The following is a 20,400-nucleotide window of genomic DNA, read 5'->3' as shown; positions in this document are numbered from 1 at the left end:
TAAATTTCTATCATATATTATTATTATTTATTATTATAGCGCCATTTATGCCATGGCTCTAACATGTGAAAAGGGATACCCCATAACAAAAAACAAGTACAATAATCTTGAACAAAATGAATCACCGACTGGAACAAGAGGAGAGAGGACCCTGCCTGTGAGGGCTCACACTCTACAAAGGATGGGTGAGGATACAGTTGGTGAGGGCAGAGGTGGTCATGCAGGGGTATAGTGAAGCAATGGTTACTATAGGTTATAGGCTTTTCAGAAAAGGTAGGTCTTCGGGTTCCTTTTGAAGGTTTCCACGGTAGTCAAGAGTCTGATATGTTGGGGCAGAAAGTTCCAGAGTAGGAATAGAGGGGATGCACATCTTGTATGCGATTGTTGGAAGAGGAGATAAGAGGGGAGTAGAAAAGGAGATCTTGTGAGGATCAGAGGTTGCATGCAGGTAAGTACCGGGAGACGAGGTCACAGATGTATGGAGGAGACAGGTTGTGGATGGCTTTGGATGGCTTTGTATGCCAAACTTAGGGTTTTGACTGGATTCTCTGGGCAATGGTGAGCCAGTGAAGGGATTCAGAGTTGGCGATAGATTGCAGGGGTGCGAGAGTGTTAGCAGGGAGGCCACAGAGTAGGAGGTTGCAAAAGTTGAGGTGGGAAATGATGAGGGCATGCACTAGTGTTTTCGCAGATTCTTGGATTAGGAATGTGCAGATCCGGGAGATATACAGTACAGACCAAAAGTTTGGACACACCTTCCCATTTAAAGATTTTTCTGTATTTTCAGGACTATGAAAATTGTACATTCACACTGAAGGCATCAAAACTATGAATTAACACATGTGGAGTTATACACTTAACAAAAAAGTGTGAAACAACTGAAAATATGTCTTATATTCTAAGTTCTTCAAAGTAGCCACCTTTTGCTTTGATGACTGCTTTGCACACTCTTGGCATTCTCTTGATGAGCTTAAAGAGGCAGTCACCGGGAATGATCTTCCAACAATCTTGAAGGAGTTCCCAGAGATGCTTAGCACTTGTTGGCCCTTTTGCCTTCACTCTGCGGTCCAGCTCACCCCAAACCATCTCGATTGGGTTCAGGTCAGGTGACTGTGGAGGCCAGGTCATCTAGCGTAGCACCCCATCACTCTCCTTCTTGGTCAAATAGCCCTTACACAGCCTGGAGGAGTGTTTGGGGTCATTGTCCTGTTGAAAAATAAATGATGGTCCAACTAAACACAAACCGGATGGAATAGCATGCTGCTGCAAGATGCTGTGGTAGCCATGCTGGTTCAGTATGTCTTCAATTTTGAATAAATCCCCAACAGTGTCACCAGCAAAGCACCCCCACACCATCGCACCTCCTCCTCAATGCTTCACGGTGGGAACCAGGCATGTAGAGTCCATCCATTCACCTTCTCTGCGTCGCACAAAGACACGGTGGTTGGAACCAAAGATCTCAAATTTGGACTCATCAGACCAAAGCACAGATTTCCACTGGTCTAATGTCCATTCCTTGTGTTCTTTAGCCGAAACAAGTCTCTTCTGCTTGTTGCCTGTCCTTAGCAGTGGTTTCCTAGCAGCTATTTTACCATGAAGGCCTGCTGCACAGAGTCTCCTCTTAACAGTTGTTGTAGAGATGTGTCTGCTGCTAGAACTCTGTGTGGCATTGATCTGGTCTCTAATCTGAGCTGCTGTTAACCTGCGATTTCTGAGGCTGGTGACTCGGATAAACTTATCCTCAGAAGCAGAGGTGACTCTTGGTCTTCCTTTCCTGGGGCGGTCCTCATGTGAGCCAGTTTCTTTGTAGCGTTTGACGGTTTTTGCCACTGCACTTTGTGACATTTTCAAAGTTTTCCCAATTTTTTGGACTGACTGACCTTCATTTCTTAAAGTAATGATGGCCACTCGTTTTTCTTTACTTAGCTGCTTTTTTCTTGCCATAATACAAATTCTATCAGTCTATTCAGTAGGACTATCAGCTGTGTATCCACCAGACTTCTGCTCAACACAACTGATGGGCCCAACCCCATTTATAAGGCAAGAAATCCCACTTATTAAACCTGACAGGGCACACCTGTGAAGTGAAAACCATTCCCGGTGACTACATATTGAAGCTCATCAAGAGAATGCCAAGAGTGTGCAAAGCAGTCATCAAAGCAAAAGGTGGCTACTTTGAAGAACCTAGAAAATAAGACAAATTTTCAGTTGTTTCACACTTTTTTGCTAAGTATATAATTCCACATGTGTTAATTCATAGTTTTGATGCCTTCAGTATGAATTTACAATTTTCATAGTCATGAAAGTACAGAAAAATCTTTAAAATGAGAAGGTGTGTCCAAACTTTTGGTCTGTACTGTATGTGGTTCGAAGGAGAGATCAGAGTCAAGGGCTACCCTGAGGCAGCGAGCTTGTGGGACTGGGGAGAGTGGGCAGCCATTGACTTTGATAGATAGGTCTGTTGAGGGGGTTGAATGACATGGGGAAATGATGAAGAATTCTGTTTTATCCATGCAAAGTTTTCGAAATCTAGCAGAGAAGAAAGATGAAATTGTGGACAGACATTAAAGGACTCTGGTTAGTAGCTAGGTGATATCGGGTCCAGAGAGGTAAATCTGTGTGTCATCAGCATAGAGGTGATACTAAAAGCTGTGAGACTATGAGCTCTCCCAGGTCGAAGGTGTAGATGGAGAAGAGCAGGGGTCCCAGAATTGAACATTGGGAGGCACCAACAGATAGGGGGTGAAATGAGGAGGTGGTGTGTGTGAGTGCGAGACGCTGAATGTCAGGCCTGTTAGGTATGAAGAGATCCAGGATGGGGCCAAGTCTGTGATGCCAAGAGATGAGAGAATCTGTACTAAGAGGGAATGGTCCACTGTGTCGAAGGCAGATGACAGGTCTAGGAGGAGGACATAGTAACGTTACTTGGATTGGACAGTTAGGTCATTGGTGACTTTAGTCAGGGCAGTTTCAGTTGGAAAGCAGATTGTAAGTAGTCAAAGAAGGAGAAGGAAGAGATGGTAGGACAGTTTAAAATGGACGTGTTAATCCAGAAGTTATGAGACAAAGGGAAGGAGTGATATGGAGCGATAGCTGGACAGAGAGGATTGGTTAAGGGAGGTGTGATAGAGGCATGTTTGAAGCATGAGTGGAAGACACCAGTTGTTAGTGACAGGTTGAAGAAATGGGTTAGGACGAAGACTGTGGTGAGATTTGGAATAAAGTGGGACAAGATTGGGTCAAGTTCACAGATGGTGATATGTGATTTGGAGAGTAAAGAGAAAAGATGATTTTCTGTAACGGCGGAGAGGCTGGTTTTGGAGGAGGAAGATTGAGTAGTTATGAGGAGGGGCTGTGGGGATTTTAGGCACAGGCTTTGACTGATGTTGTCAATCTTCTGCCTGAAGAATGAGGCAAAGTCTTCAGCTGAGCTGAAAGGAGAGGGAGGAGATGTCTATTGTCATCATAACTGGATAATCATTCCATGACAGCTCATTCTACATGGGAAGTAGATGTTGGTCCTATAGAGGTTAACCAGTGGAGAAAGATTTTAGAAACAGTTCCCAAACTATCACCCTGTGAGGATCAAAGGCTGTCTAAAATATATTTAATTCATAGAGAGTACGTACAAAACTCCAAGCCTTCTTCACAAGATAGGATATCGCCATGATGCAAAATGCTCTATATGTGGGATTGATGATGTGCATCTGATGTATTTGATGTAGGGAATGTAGACAGATAAGCCCATTTTCTAATGAGGTTATCTCCTTGATAGAAAGGGTGTATGGAGTGAAACTATTAACAGATCCCCGTATATGTATATTGGGATTATTTGAAGATAGAGTGACTCGCCCCTATTCATAGGTATATTTCGTATCCTATTTCAAGTACATAAGCTTTTTGCATTTTACTGATTAGACACACACCCTGTAATAATTAAGTGAATAGTAATAGTACCTGCAAATAACATGGGGTACTTAGTTAACATGTTGATAAAAAAGTGTAAAAGCCATTCCACCGCGACAAGATGTACCCAGGTGGGACAGTACCTAACTCCTGTATCTCACCTCGCTATGTGTCAGTGCAGCGCCCCAGAGACCTGGTCGTTGCAGTAATGTCGCTCTGCCGCTAAGGAGGGTGATGTTATGTCTGATTGCACTAAAAGAGTTCATCTGACCAGGTATCACAGCACACATTACACTTCACACTCCGGCCACTAGGGGGAGCAAAAGGTTCTATTTATTAGGTCACTCCTCACACTGGTAAAACTAGGGGTTGGATAGGAAGTTAGACAGAACGCAGCCTGGGAGAGCTCCAGGGAGGACCTGTCAGAACTGGGAATCTGGCAGGTACCTAGCCGAAAGGACAGATTGCTACGGAACCGCGCCTGCACTACCTTGCGGCGGTATCTAAAGAAAGGACACGAAGCGAAGGATATTGTGGACAGTGAGAAAAGAGATCAAGTACAAAGGAGAGCCAGTAGGAGTCGTGCCCCGAGAAATGCAACATCCTACTGAGGCGCGTAGCCGGTGGCCGGAGCACCGAGGAAGTAACAGTCTCCACGCATTACTTCAAACAGCGGCAGGACAGTTAATTACAGGTTGGCTGTCTACCATACATCACCTAAGAAGGACATAGGAGGCAATTGTGGGAGAGGGGCGTCTCTAGGGTCCCAGAATAACTCCAGGCCTACCTGTCATAAAGGTGCGTCCTAGCCATAACAAACCTGGGGGACGGAGAGAGAAAGATCTAGAAAGAACGAGAACAGAAGTTGTGAGGACTATCCCGAATGCCCAGCAGGGAAGAACTACAACACACAGGCGCTAGTTGGTAGGCACTGATTTCCACCTGCAAAGGGAACTCTGGATGTGCCTTCGGACCGGCTGGTCTCAGACAGCCCTGTTTACCAGTGCTCTGGATTGAGGATCCTTAAACCTTCAGTAAAAGGTAAAGAGACTGCAACCCTGTGTCCTCGTTATTCCTCACACCTTACACCACGCACCATCACCTTTCATTGGACACCCCTTAGCAGGGTCACGGACCGGGTCCAGCCACCGTGATAACCCCGGATCGAGTACCCCATGGCCTTGTGTCTGGGGGCGCTCCAACTTGGCGTCACGAACAGGATGTACTTAAGCCTGAAGAATCAGGTCATGTGTGCCTTGGAACTGTGACTTATTGCAAAGACTGTGTATTGCTATTTGCCGCCAAAAATCCGCCATTGCCGCGCCGTGTGGAGCACGAGGGGAGGAGCCATAGCTTCGTGGGTGGAGCCGGCTGGAAAAGAGCGCGGAGCGGAAGACGCGGTAAGGTGCCGATCCCGGAAGAAGAGCCCCGACCCCGGCGCCCATCCCGGGAGGAGAACCCCGACCCCGACAGGTTAGCAAGGGGGGAAGAATGGCCATGTCGGATCCCGGAGGAGCGGAGGCGGCGGCCACAGCTGCAGACTCGGGAGCACTTCCAGATTCCGTGGTAGACGCAGCCACGGGTCTGATCTCACCACCGGATGCCGCGGGGCTTGCCGCTCCCATCAACCAGCCGGATACTGCCGCCGCTACAACAGCCATAATGCCCTTCTCTATGCCATACCTACCAGGGGCCGCCTGGCTCCCGCGATACTCCGGAGAAGCTCATACGTTAACTGACTTTACAGAGGGGATTTGTAGCCTGCTTGAGTTTTATCCCTTGACGGAGCCTCAGAAAGTTCATATGATAACCGGCCAACTCTTTGGAGCAGCATTGAGGGAAGTGAAGTCCTGGCCCGCTGCAGACAAGAAAACTGCGCAACAGGTATTTGCAAAGCTTAAAACCACCTTTGACACCCGCACCGCTACGGAAATTAAATTGACGTTCTATGGGTGCAAGCAGAGGCCGCAGGATAGCTTACGGGACTATGCCTTTAATCTTTAGGAGGCGCTGCGGGCCATCAAGCAAAGTGACCCAAACAGCATGCAAGTGAAGATAAACTCCTGAAAGAGCTGTTCGTCGAAGGGCTCCTATGCAGTAATCAAAGAGCCCAGCTACACTTCCTGGCAATGCAGAACCCAGACCTAACTTTTGCACAATTCAAAGATAAAGCTATCCAGGCACTACCAGAGCGACAGCCCAGCCGCGCCACACTTCCCAGGTGTCAAGCCCTCACGTACCACCAGGAGGTGGCGTCGTACGCACCCGTCTCCGCCGAGGCCGATGTCCAGATCCTGGAAGACGACTCCCCTGCAGGACTGCGCCTCCAGGTACAGGAACTGACCAGGAGCGTTGCTGCCCTAGCCCGGACCGTCGAGTCCCTACAGGAGGCCCCCAAGGAGAAGATCCAGTTGGCTTCCAGACCAGAAGATGTCCCCTGGCAGCGACCAAGGAGAGTTCCATCGACCAGAGGCAGAGACGACGATCGTTTTCATCGGGATGGACGACCTATCTGCCACCGCTGCCACCAGGTGGGCCATCTTGCAAGATACTGTCAGTTAAACGAGCAACCCCTGGGGCCAAGGGCCGACCCCCAGGAGTAGAACGCCCAGGCCCGCAAAATTGGAGAGCCAAATACATCGGGGGGCATCCAGTTCTCCCCATCGTGATCGACGGTATCCCCATGAACGCTTTGCTGGACACCGGTTCCCAGGTGACAACTATGCCCTACATTCTTTATAGACGTTATTGGGAGGACACCGACATTACCCGTGCCTCCGATGATTTCACCATAATAGCTGGTAATGGCCAGCCGCTGCCGCAAGTGGGGTATAAAGAGGTCACTATTAAGGTGGGGCGGGTAGAATTGGAGGCCCAAGGAATTGTCATTGTTGATATTGACCGACACGAATGTAACCCCATGATGACCATCAGTACTAATGTCATAGAAAATTGTCTTGCCGAAGTTATTGTCTTGTTGCAGCAAGTAGCAGAGACAGCTGGTTACAGTGAACAACGTGCCTTGCAGAAAGAAATCAGAGCCCTAATGCGGAGACAGCAGGTGGAGCTGACTGGTGGTGAAATTGGCCGGGTCACAGTGAGTGATTCGAACCCCATTGCAATACCGCCCAGGAGTGAAATGTTAATATGGTGTCGGGCAGCCATAGGCCTTGGGGGTAAAGACTATCAGGCCCTGGTAGAACCTGTGTATTCGGAGAATAGGCCTACCCTCCTGACAGCCAGAGGGGTGGTTGACGTCCGCAATGGGAGGGTGCCGGTACGTGTTCTTAACTGCGGGGAGGAGGAAGTCCACCTAACCAAATATGTCACACTTGCCAAGCGGTTTACTGTTAATAATAGTGTGATACAGGCACCCGGGCCCTTGGCTCCGTCCAAGTCAGCGGAGGACAACGGCTCTGCAGAGCAATCAAAAGATTGGTGTCAAGAATTACATGTGGGCACTGATGCTACTCCATCTCGCCAGATACAGGGGGCCTACAGGGTGGTTCACGAGTATGAGCGGGTATTCAGCAAACACCCCCTTGATTTTGGGCGGGTAAAAGGGATTCAACATCACATCCCCACAGGAAATCACCCACCCGTAAAAGAAAGATACCGCCCTGTACCCCCAGCTCATTATCAGTGTGCCAAGGACATGTTGCGAGAGATGAAGGAGGCTGGGGTAGTGAGAGACAGCTGTAGCCCCTGGGCGGCTCCGTTAGTCCTCGTTAGGAAGAAAGATGGCACCATGAGGATGTGTGTGGATTATAGGCAATTAAACCGCATTACACATAAGGACGCATACCCCCTGCCTAGGATAGAGGAGTCCTTGGCTGCGTTAAAGTCTGCTAATTACTTCTCTACCTTAGATCTCACCAGTTGGTATTGGCAGGTTCCCGTGGCAGAGGCGGACAAGGAAAAGACAGCCTTCACGATGCCGATGGGTCTCTGCGAGTTCAACTACATGCCCTTCAGATTGTGTAACACCCCGGGGACGTTCCAGAGGATGATGGAGTGCTGTTTGGGACACAAGAAATTGAGACCGTGCTGCTGTATCTGGACGATGTCATTGTCTTCTCTAAGACCTATGAAGACCATTTGAAGCACCTGGCCGAGGTATTTGAAGCGTTGTCCAACTTTGGCTTAAAGGTGAAACCGTCCAAATGCCATCTGCTCAAACCCAAAGTACAGTACCTGGGCCATGTGGTGAGTGCCGAAGGAGTGGCCCCAGACCCCGACAAAGTCACGGTGATCAAGGACTGGCCGCAGCCCAGGAATCTTCATGAAGTCCGGCAGTTCCTCGGGTTGGTGGGCTACTACCGGAGGTTTATCAAGGACTTCACCAAGAAGGCCGCACCGTTGCAAGACCTGTTGGTGGGCCAGCCCAAGAAACCCAAGGGTAAGAATACCCCGTTGGATTGGAAAGACGGACTGGAAGGCTCTTTCACTTGCTTGAAATCGGCACTGACGGGAGAAGAAGTACTAGCCTACCCTGAATACGACCAACCGTTTGTATTGTATACGGATCCCAGCAACGTGGGGCTGGGAGCTGTGCTGTCCCAGGTCCAGAAGGGCAAGGAACGAGTAATCGCTTACGCCAGCAGGAAGCTTCGCCCCACTGAAAGGAGCCCGGACAACTACAGTTCCTTTAAGCTGGAGTTCCTCGCCGTCGTTTGGGCCGTGACGGAGAGGTTCAAGCACTATCTGGCCTCAGCAAAATTCACCGTCTTCACGGATAATAATCCACTTATGCACTTGGACACAGCGAAACTCAGCGCCTTGGAGCAGCGGTGGATGGCCCGGTTGTCCAATTACGACTTCACCATCAAGTACCGGGCAGGGCACAAGAATGCGAATGCCGATGCATTGTCCCGAATGCCTCACCTACCCGAAACGGAGGAAGATCCAGAAGCATTTGAAGAAGTGGAGCTGCCCGCTTTCCATTGTCCCAAGGCAACTCAATGTTCCCATCAGGTGAAGAACAGGCGCAGAAACAAACAGGGCGCCCCGTTGAATCCCCTGCCCCACCACGGGTGGACAGAGAACCAGGATGGTGACCCTGCGGTCCGTCGGATGAAAGAGCTCCTGACGCAGGCAGGTTTGCATCCCGGCCCGGATGATCCACCGGAGGCATTACAGTTGTGGAAGGAGAGGGGCAAACTGTTTATTCATGATGGCAAGCTGTGCCGAAGGAGCATCGACCCCCGCACTCACGAATTTGTGTGGCAGATTGTGGTCCCCAGACAAGATGTGCCAATGGTCCTGGGAGCGTACCACGATGGGGCAGGACACTTCTTCGGATGGAAGAAGCTGGAGAGGCTACTCCGTGGGAGATTCTACTGGATCGGCATGAAGAAAGCCATCGAGAAGTGGTGTCGAGAGTGTGGCCCCTGTAGCCTACGCCGGAAGGATCGTGACAGCTAACAGGCTCCCTTGCAGCCCATCATCACCAAACGGGCGCTCGAGTTGGTCGCGCTGGATCACGTAAAGCCAACACCTAGCCGGTCAGGGTATATCTACGCTCTCACCATTGTGGACCACTATTCCAGATTCCTGGTAGTCGTACCAGTCAAAGATCTAACGGCTAGGACGGCTGCCAAAACCTTCCAGCAGTACTTCTGTCGACCCCATGGGTACCCAGAGAAGGTGTTGACCGATCAGGGGCCAGCATTTGAAGCGGAGGTGTTCCAGGAGTTCTGCAATTTGTACGGGTGTAAGAAGATCAGAACCACGCTGTACCATCCACAGACCAACGGGATGTGTGAGAAGATGAACCAAGTGGTGATCGACTTACTGAAGACCTTACTTGTAGAGGAGTGGAACTTTTGGCCTACAAAGTTACCAGACTTGGTAGATATGTACAACCACATCCCGGTGAATTCCACCAACTGCACCCCAGCGTACCTGATGCGAGGGAGGTCTAGCAAGTTACCCGTCGATCTGGACATGGGGGTCCTGACCCCCGAAGATATATCGCCAAATGCGGATTGGGATACCGAGAGGCAGCAGAGGTACCGCAAAGTACAGGAATGTGTAGAAAGGAGTCTCGCTCAAGCCAGACAGAAGCAAGAGAGGGACTACAACCAGTATGCTCCCGTGGCTCCATTGGCACCTGGTGAGCAGGTACTCAAACGAAAGAGGAGACTACACAAGCTTGATGATCAATGGGTAGCGGAACCGTATACCATTCTCTCCTCCGATTTCGACAATACGAAGGTCTGTCTCATCAGTAAAGACGGAGGGGAGACCTTAAAGGCCATATCCAGAGACCACCTGAAAATATGCCCTGATAAGCTGAAAGATGGGGAAACAGATCCCAGGACTTCTCCGCCCGTGGAAGAGGAGAAGATGATACACACTGTTCTTCGCGATTTTCCCCAGTCCTGGACTCAAATAAATCAGGCCATTGTGGTACCTGTCTTAACGTTTCGTCAACCGAGACCGCCAGAGCTAAATGTGGTGCCAGGGCGGGGAGTGCAGCGCCCCAGAGACCTGGTCGTTGCAGTAATGTCGCTCTGCCGCTAAGGAGGGTGATGTTATGTCTGATTGCACTAAAGGAGTTCATCTGACCAGGTATCACAGCACACATTACACTTCACACTCCGGCCACTAGGGGGAGCAAAAGGTTTTATTTATTAGGCCACTCCTCACACTGGTAAAACTAGGGGTTGGATAGGAAGTTAGACAGAACGCAGCCTGGGAGAGCTCCAGGGAGGACCTGTCAGAACTGGGAATCTGGCAGGTACCTAGCCGAAAGGACAGATTGCTACGGAACCGCGCCTGCACTACCTTGCGGCGGTATCTAAAGAAAGGACACGAAGCGAAGGATATTGTGGACAGTGAGAAAAGAGATCAAGTACAAAAGGAGAGCCAGTAGGAGTCGTGCCCCGAGAAATGCAACATCCTACTGAGGCGCGTAGCCGGTGGCCGGAGCACCGAGGAAGTGACAGTCTCCACGCATTACTTCAAACAGCGGCAGGACAGTTAATTACAGGTTGGCTGTCTACCATACATCACCTAAGAAGGACATAGGAGGCAATTGTGGGAGAGGGGCGTCTTTAGGGTCCCAGAATAACTCCAGGCCTACCTGTCATAAAGGTGCGTCCTAGCCATAACAAACCTGGGGGACGGAGAGAGAAAGATCTAGAAAGAACGAGAACAGAAGTTGTGAGGACTATCCCGAATGCCCAGCAGGGAAGAACTACAACACACAGTCGCTAGTTGGTAGGCACTGATTGCCACCTGCAAAGGGAACTCTGGATGTGCCTTCGGACCGGCCGGTCTCAGACTGCCCTGTTGACAGTGCTCTGGATTGAGGATCCTGAAACCTTCAGTAAAAGGTAAAGAGACTGCAACCCTGTGTCCTCGTTATTCCTCACACCTTACACCACCCACCATCACCTTTCATTGGACACCCCTTAGCAGGGTCACGGACCGGGTCCAGCCACCGTGATAACCCCGGATCGAGTACCCCGTGGCCCTGTGTCTGGGGGCGCTCCACAGCAGACGTCCAAACAGATAAGGGCAGAGCAGGACCCCGACACGACTGCTGACACATAATGAGGTGAACTACAAGAGTCGGGTACTGTCCCGATTGGGTACACCTTGTCGTGGTGGGATGACTTATGCTTTTTTTCATCCAAATAGTGCTAAGTACCCCATGTTATTTACATATACTATTACTATCTATTTACTTACTGCAGGGGATTTGCTCAGTTTGCTTTTATCTCAGGTTCTGCTTGTTAAATGGCCACAGTGTGAACGTGCACCTACACATTACACTTATACCAACATATATTCCGGCTCATTTTGGGTTTTTTAGATCCTTCTTTAATTGAATGTCTAACTGGAAATTGACCCATAATCACTAGCACATCTCACGTATGTTCAGTTGTGACACCATCCAGGAACATTTCTATAAATGTGTGTGACCGGTATCAGTGCTTGTCTATTATAAGCTGGCTACTTTAGTTATAGTGGCCTGTGTAAAGGAGAAAGGTCATTTAAAGTCCAGCTACCCTTTCCAGTAAACTTTGGGACAGTAGTAGGAGTCTCTTTAGGACACTACAGTGGTGGCCATAAATCAGTGCTGACAGAGGCAGGAATATTGTACTCTGGCAGCTGCAAGCCAAGACTGGAAGGAGCCAATCTCCTGATACAAGTACACAAGGAAAACACATTATCCTCATAGGTGGAGCTGAGCCTCAAAATCTGCACAATTTTATTAATGCAGCGGTGTGAATGACAAGGAATCATTTTAATAAACTTAATCAGATATCACTATTTCTTTCCTGGAATTAGAAGTCATCACTGCATACAGCGTCTATTCAGAAAGAACAGTTTGGTAAGACAGGACAATCATAGGCTGGAAAGTCTTGAAGAGAATCTGTCAGCAGGTTTTTGCTGTTCCATCTGAGAGCAGCATAATGTAGAGGCAGAGATCCTTATTCCAGCTATGTGTCATTTACTGGGCTGCTGGTACTGTATTGATAAAGTAACTGTCATGATCTGGGTCGGGGATTGCTTCTTGTCATCCTCTTCTCGGCCTGATAATGCGGTGGTTAACTTTTTCTACGTCTCTTTGAGATCTGTTTGGCTATTTCTGAGGCCGCCATCGGCAGGCTTTGTCAGTTACAGCTCCTGCCTCCGGCTTGAGCAGCTGACCACTTTACACCCTGATTTTCCTCTAACCATTGCCTTGCTCCCGTATTTGCCTGCTCATCTTAGTGTTTGCTCCTTGTGCTTTGACCCCTTGGTATTTAACCCGGCTTGTCTTCTGACCTGTCTGACTGTCTTCCGTCTCTGGTGTTCTTGCTCCCGACTGGCTCTGACTTCTTTGGCTTGTGTCTGACCACGTGTATTGCTTCTCCCTCTGGTACAGCGTTCTCCGTTTGCTGCCGACCCAGTTTGACTGATTACTCCTGCGCCACCTAGTGGCGACTGCGCTGATGGCACCGCTGTGTCACGCTAAGTGTGCAACCTTTTTCCCCACCAGCACCCCTCTGGTAACTAGTTTATCTCCTGCAGATCAAGCAATTCTCTGAATGCCGAGCCCACACCACTGATTGGCAGCTTTCTGTGAACTGCGCATAGGCAGAAAGTTGCCAATCAGTGGTGGGGGCGGGATTAAACAGAGCTCATAAGTATGTGGACTACCTGGCAGCAGGTTTACTAGTCCTCTAGTGATAATCTCCTACTGATAAGCGTGATTTTATCAAAACTACAGCAAGCAGCCCAGTAAGTGACACATCGCTGGAATCAGTCTCTATCTTTACATCATGCTGCTCTTAGATTAAGTTGCAAAAACCTGGAAACAGATTCCCTTTAAACATTTGCACTAACATCAAACTGTGTGATAGACAGACACATGTCACTCACCTGGTAATTTCTTCCTTCAGAGCTGCTGGATCTGGAGGATAGAACTTCACCCGAAAGCAGAGAATAAAGGGAGGACGAGCTGGAGGGGAAACATAAGGAGGTAAATATTGCAATCTGACTGCCTCTTCCATCAAATAGATTTACTATCTGCAGCAATACATACGATAAAACATCAACACGTGCATAGACATACAGTGGGGCAAAAAAGTATTTAGTCAGTCAGCAATAGTGCAAGTTCCACCACTTAAAAAGATGAGAGGCGTCTGTAATTTACACCATAGGTAGACCTCAACTATGGGAGACAAACTTAGAAAAAAAAATCCAGAAAATCACATTGTCTGTTTTTTTTAACATTTTATTTGCATATTATGGTGGAAAATAAGTATTTGGTCAGAAACAAAATTTCATCTCAATACTTTGTAATATATCCTTTGTTGGCAATGACAGAGGTCAAACGTTTTCTGTAAGTCTTCACAAGGTTGCCACACACTGTTGTTGGTATGTTGGCCCATTCCTCCATGCAGATCTCCTCTAGAGCAGTGATGTTTTTGGCTTTTCGCTTGGCAACACAGACTTTCAGCTCCCTCCAAAGGTTTTCTATAGGGTTGAGATCTGGAGACTGGCTAGGCCACTCCAGGACCTTGAAATGCTTCTTACGAAGCCACTCCTTCGTTGCCCTGGCGGTGTGCTTTGGATCATTGTCATGTTGAAAGACCCAGCCACGTTTCATCTTCAATGCCCTTGCTGATGGAAGGAGGTTTGCACTCAAAATCTCACGATACATGGCCCCATTCATTCTTTCATGTACCCGGATCAGTCGTCCTGGCCCCTTTGCAGAGAAACAGCCCCAAAGCATGATGTTTCCACCACCATGCTTTACAGTAGGTATGGTGTTTGATGGATGCAACTCAGTATTCTTTTTCCTCCAAACACGACAAGTTGTGTTTCTACCAAACAGTTCCAGTTTGGTTTCATCAGACCATAGGACATTCTCCCAAAACTCCTCTGGATCATCCAAATGCTCTCTAGCAAACTTCAGACGGGCCCGGACATGTACTGGCTTAAGCAGTGGGACACGTCTGGCACTGCAGGATCTGAGTCCATGGTGGCATAGTGTGTTACTTATGGTAGGCCTTGTTACATTGGTCCCAGCTCTCTGCAGTTCATTCACTAGGTCCCCCCGCGTGGTTCTGGGATTTTTGCTCACCGTTCTTGTGATCATTCTGACCCCACGGGGTGGGATTTTGCGTGGAGCCCCAGATCGAGGGAGATTATCAGTGGTCTTGTATGTCTTCCATTTTCTAATTATTGCTCCCGCTGTTGATTTCTTCACTCCAAGCTGGTTGGCTATTGCAGATTCAGTCTTCCCAGCCTGGTGCAGGGCTACAATTTTGTTTCTGGTGTCCTTTGACAGCTCTTTGGTCTTCACCATAGTGGAGTTTGGAGTCAGACTGTTTGAGGGTGTGCACAGGTGTCTTTTTATACTGATAACAAGTTTAAACAAGTACCATTACTACAGGTAATGAGTGGAGGAAAGAGGAGACTCTTAAAGAAGAAGTTACAGGTCTGTGAGAGCCAGAAATCTTGATTGTTTGTTTCTGACCAAATACTTATTTTCCACCATAATATGCAAATATAATGTTAAAAAAAACAGACAATGTGATTTTCTGGATTTTTTTTTTCTCAGTTTGTCTCCCATAGTTGAGGTCTACCTATGATGTAAATTACAGACGCCTCTCATCTTTTTAAGTGGTGGAACTTGCACTATTGCTGACTGACTAAATACTTTTTTGCCCCACTGTATGTATACAGATCCATGAAGACAAGGAAATTCTTCTTAAAGGAATGTCTAATCAGAAAATGACCTATTGTTTAAATCAGATTTTTGTTCTACATGTATTAAAAAAAATGGCAAAGGTTTTTTTTTTCCATATCACAATCTGTATTAAAAACAAAAATAGATATCTTGTGATTTTCCCATTGGGCATTGGGGCTTTTTTAGACTCATACTTCTTGTAGTTTGAGGAAATCTACATGTACATTAGCTGCAATGAACAGACTCTGACCCTATCTTTTATACTGAAGCATCTAATAGCAGGTGCAGAGGTCATTGTGAAGGGAGGGGGGAGCAGTGACATCATCTAATGTGATTGGTGGATTTTGTGTTATCAGCTTTGTATAGAGGTGTTATCCTGTCTCTGATGACAAAGAGACTGCTGAAAACTCTTCCTGAAAGAACAGGAATTTTGAGTCTAAAATAGTCTTAGTGGCAAGTGTGGGAATTACAAGATTAAAAATTTTGTTTTTATTTTTAATAGATTGTGATACTAAAAAAGATTGCCGAAAATAAATACATGTAACACAAAAATCTAATAGGATATTTTCTAACACATTTCTTTTAAGGCCCTCATGCACATTAGACAAACAATATTTTGGGTGTTTTACTCTATCTCTCCCCCACACACAGGAACGCTTAGCTCGCCGGGTGCTCCTGTGCTCTCTATGAGATCCGCTGACAGAGGAGACATCTCTACACCTAACAAAAAGATCGGGCTTCGAGATTTAACAGACCGGATACTTCTCCTCCCCGAAATCACCTGTCAGGCCCCCATACATATCGGATAGATGGATGGTCCAGCCAATTATCTAATGTGTCTAGGGGCCTCAAATGTAAATAGAAAAAAAATCAGTATCCCCTAGGGCAGAGTCCCCCGACCTTACTGCAACAGGACAAGCACGGCGTGGAGATGAAAATCCAAACATCAGCGTTACCCTGAACAGAAAATGTCTGCAGCATGTGGAGGAGATTAGTAAATTCCCATCCATATTCCTGGCACTTGAATTGGCCACGCATTTTACCTTCACAAATCCTCAGGTAACGTATGTAGGGAAAAAGTAACCGCTGTTTAATTTTTATTTCATAAATCAATGGTACCCATGAAAATAATCAATTTTGTAATATATCTTGTCAGAGGAATCTGCTACTTTCTCCCAGTACATTGATCGCTCACTCTTATTTTACTGGTACAATCTGTATTTAGTGAAGACACCTTTTTTCCAGGATAGGAGATGCCGCTTGGTGTTTATAAACTTCTACGGAGAGGGGATGGAGGAAGGCAGACAGACGTTCAGCTGGAAGTTCACAGGAAATGACCGGAACATTTTCAAATTCAGGAGAATTTTCAGCAAAATGTCCATGTCGGCCTCTAGCTCCCCTCGCCATAGAAGCTTATAAAGACTAACCGTCATCTCATATCAGGAATGGTGAAATCTGTCTTCAATGAATACAGATTTTACCTATAAATTGAGAGTGAAAGATTGGACCAAAAGGAGACAGAAGCAGATTTCTCTGGTAAGATATATTACAAAGCTGCTTATGTGTGCTATAGATTTATGAAATAAAAATGACGATGTCTACTGGTGAATCTGCCACATGTGAATTTACCGTGATTCATTGCCAGTGATGCAGCACATGGTTCAGATCTCTCCAAGAACATAAGATATTGGTAAAAAATGTAAAAAATTAAGGGAACACTTAAATCACACATCTGACCTCAGCTATCCATTGCAAAACAAAATGACGTATCAACAGTGAAAGGAGAGCAAAGTTATTAACCAACTTAGAGCTGGAATCCAAATTACTCCCACTCCTCCACCCAAAAAAAAAAATTAGAATCACAGGCGAATTCAAGATTTAATTCATAATGTGTCTTGTGGTGGGCGCCACGTCCCGGAATGCTCTCTTGACAACATCTGGCCATGCTCCTGAGGAGGAGACGGAGGTGATCCTGGGGGATCTTCTCAGACTTGGAGCAGGACATCAGTGAGGTCCTGAACAGTCTGTGGCGGTACTTGGTAGTGCCGGATGTACTGATATACAATGTCTCCGAGGTTCTTGTCTGGATTCAGGCCTGTGAAATATGAGGTCCAGTCAATGGCATCAATGCCTTCATCATCCAGAAACTGTCTACACAGTTTAGGCATGGGTATGGGCATTGTCCTGCACCAGTGTGATAATGGTAGCCCTCCCCCACAAGAAATAAAATAATAATGGGGGGGGGGGTCTCATGGTAACACAGACCCGTAATAATTCACTTGTATTTTGTGTTGTTTTTTCCACTTAGTAATGGCCGTCAGGCAAGAGGTCAAAAAAAGGTCAAATATGTAAGCTGTGGTAGTGTCCACGAGCGGATCAAACTGGTCTAGAGTGGTTTCTTGGTGCTCTTTTTAAAGGTTTCCTACTGGCCAGTTTTGTAAATTGGCCGGCAATTTTATTATATATAAAGCTAACTTCGGACTTATCTTGTCATACTTTCTTTTCTTGGCTGATCTGTGATGTACAGCTTCTGGGTTTCTCTCATCAAGCTCCAGCAATAGTCAGCCATCATATGTGAGTCCCACCGGCCTTGATACCGTTCTTCCATTGTTTTAATGTCCTGATGAAAACGCTCCCCTTGTTCCTCGCGTCCGACAGACAATTCTGTATTTGCCCACTATGCGCTCAGTGGCGCCGGCTAGATTTTATCTAGGTTGTCCGGGGTTAATCTAGCTGGTACTCGGATTGGAGGCTGGGTCACGCCCACGGCCTTTAAATAGTTCTTCTGAACTTTGGGCGTCGCCGATTATAGCTTGTGTCTTGTGCCTGGTGATCTCAGTTCGGAGTGGTGGTCTTGGAGTGGAAATATCATATCTGGTGGTGTATGATCCTTTGTCATATTTCTCCTTCCTATATTTGTGTTTGTTTTGCCCTGTGCACATTATAGTGTTTTCCTGAGTGTGTTTGCGGCGTGGTGCGTTTTTGGTTTTCCCTATCTGTGCTTTCTGTAGGGGTTGGTGTGAGGAATTATCACTGGGTGGAGGGTGGAGGTTTCAGATTAGTACTGAAACAGGAGTCAGGGTCAGGTCTGGCGGCCCAGACAAGCACACCTTCAGTGTAATCTCTGGGAGAGGGACAGACAGGATTTCCCTAGTCTGAGGGATATCACAGGGGCCCGGGTTATTAGCTTTAGCCTACCTAGGCTCCCCGTGACACATTCCCAAGGTTCTCTGGAAAAAAGTCCAAATGGATGTGTAAATAGTGAATCTTGATACTCATTCTACATCCAAGATTTCGCAGACTCATTAGTAGCTCTTACATAATCTCTTCATAGTTGTCTGCTTTCTTATTCCCTAGAAAATTCTGCACCACATTCCAATACGCATTCCAAGCTCTTTCTTCTGTCTCATTCATTGATGTGATAAAATTTGGGACTCTCATAAGTGTTCTTATTTGTGGTCCATCAAATATTCCAGCCTTTTTCTTCTCTTCACTAAGACCAGGAAAAGTTGAACATATATAGTTAAAGCATTCTCCACTGTGATTGAGAGCTTTGATGAACTGCTTCATCAATCCAAGTTTTATGTGTAAGGGAGGAAAGACAATGTCCTTCCTATCCACTAGAGGATCATGGATGACATTCTTATCGCCAGATGCCAAATTCTGTCGCGGAGGTCATTCAGTTTTCACCCAATGCTCTGCTGTAGCTCTACTGTCCCAGTAGCGCAGAAAACAAGGGTGTTATAACAAATGGGAATTATGCATGTTCAAAGAAAACAAAGATATTCTCACATTTATTGGGAGACTAAATGAAAACTAAATTTACCTTAGTGAACAGTATAAACCGGCACTTTTCATACACTACTTATATTTATCATGGAATTCATGAAAATGGGCTATATACCTATAGCGCAAAAACGTGATGTGATAGAGAAATTATAAGATCAGATTTGAATTCAGCACCCTCAAGTTAGTCTAAAACTGTTCTTAAAGTCCATGCCAGAAAATTTTTTTGTTTTTTTTTGTTGACCAGTGTTATTTGTGGGAAAATCGCCCAGTCTATAGGAGGATTGGTTTGTTGGTGGTTAGTTTTTAGATATTCTGCGAATTTACTTAATTATTTATCATATGTAATTATTTTAAAGTAACCCTGAATAAACATCACGGCCATTTCCTCCAATTATTGTTTGGTGTTTTCAATATTAAGTATGGATGGCTCTTGTGTTGTCATGGCTCAGAGGATTTCATCCTGGCACCTAACAGTAGTCTGGGGACCATAGACTATCATGCATTCTCCAAGGATTTGTTTCCCCAGACCATGATGGAGCTTCCACCAAACCAGTCACATTAAATGATGCTGCGGCAGCATAATGATCCCCATTGCGTCTTCAGACTCTTTCATTTCTGTTGCATGTGCTCAAGTGGAACCTGCTCTCATCTGTGAAGAATCCGGGTTGCTAATGGAGGACCTGATAATTCTGGTGTTGAGGTGCGCAATGCTCGGCTTTGAGCACAGGTCCATCTGCAGTGGTGCCCTCTGGAGTCTCTTTCTGACAGTTTGGCAGAAGCGTGCACACCAGTAGCCCACTGGAGGTCGTTTAGCAGTGCTACTCCTGTTCCGCCTCCCAAAAAGGAGGAGATACCGGCTCTGGGCTGATGCCATTCTGCAAGGACACTAGCATAAAGCAAAAGTAGAGAAGAATCAGGCAAGAAGGACGAGGTCAGAACAATTGTCTGTGGCCACCACCCTCAGGATCATTCCTTTTTTGGGGATTGTCTCGCTTTCTGCATTTGTTATCATTGTCATTTGCAGAAAATTAGGTGACTCAGATTCACAATTGCTCAGACTGCATTCACATGAGGATGTAGTCTTAGGCGTCTTACCGGGACAGGTTGATGGCCATGAAGGTTACTTTGACTTAAGGTTATACTGTGATGTGTAAGTGTTCCCTTAACCTTCCAAGCCCTCAGGAAAGATAAATCTCAGCAAGCCAATGCCTCCAGCACTTTATTTTTTCCAGTTCAATTGATGTCTGCCTGGGGTCTTATTGTTTGGCAGCTAAAAAAAATACAAAACTGGCTAATGGAGCTTCTCTGCTCTTTATAGTTAGGCAGGAATTCAGTGTTAGGCTACGTCCATATGAGTGTATTATATGCTCCGACTGTGGACTGCAGTGACCAGAAAGACCGATGGTCTCCGGACTCACACTAACAGCATCATACATACCTATTCTATATCTACGTGGCTGTTAGAGTCAGGAGACATGTAGTCGGGTTGGGCACAGCGGTCCATACACCAC

The 20,400-nt window shown here is 46.8% G+C and overlaps 1 protein-coding gene across 1 annotated transcript in view; it reads right to left on the bottom strand.

Moving 5' to 3' along the window:
• FRMD5 (FERM domain containing 5) overlaps window positions 1-20,400 on the bottom strand; it is a 156,657-nt gene that overhangs the window by 43,794 nt on the left and 92,463 nt on the right. Inside the window, exon 4 of the mRNA XM_069766470.1 lies at window positions 13,285-13,363. Coding sequence (XP_069622571.1) covers window positions 13,285-13,363 — 79 coding nt within the window. The remainder of the gene's footprint in view (window positions 1-13,284; window positions 13,364-20,400) is intronic.

The sequence above is a fragment of the Ranitomeya imitator genome, chromosome 4 (assembly GCF_032444005.1).
Source record: "Ranitomeya imitator isolate aRanImi1 chromosome 4, aRanImi1.pri, whole genome shotgun sequence".
Classification (NCBI taxonomy): domain Eukaryota; kingdom Metazoa; phylum Chordata; class Amphibia; order Anura; family Dendrobatidae; genus Ranitomeya; species Ranitomeya imitator.
The sequence above is the reverse complement of the archived record's forward strand: the minus strand, read 5'-3'. Positions and strand labels throughout refer to the sequence as shown.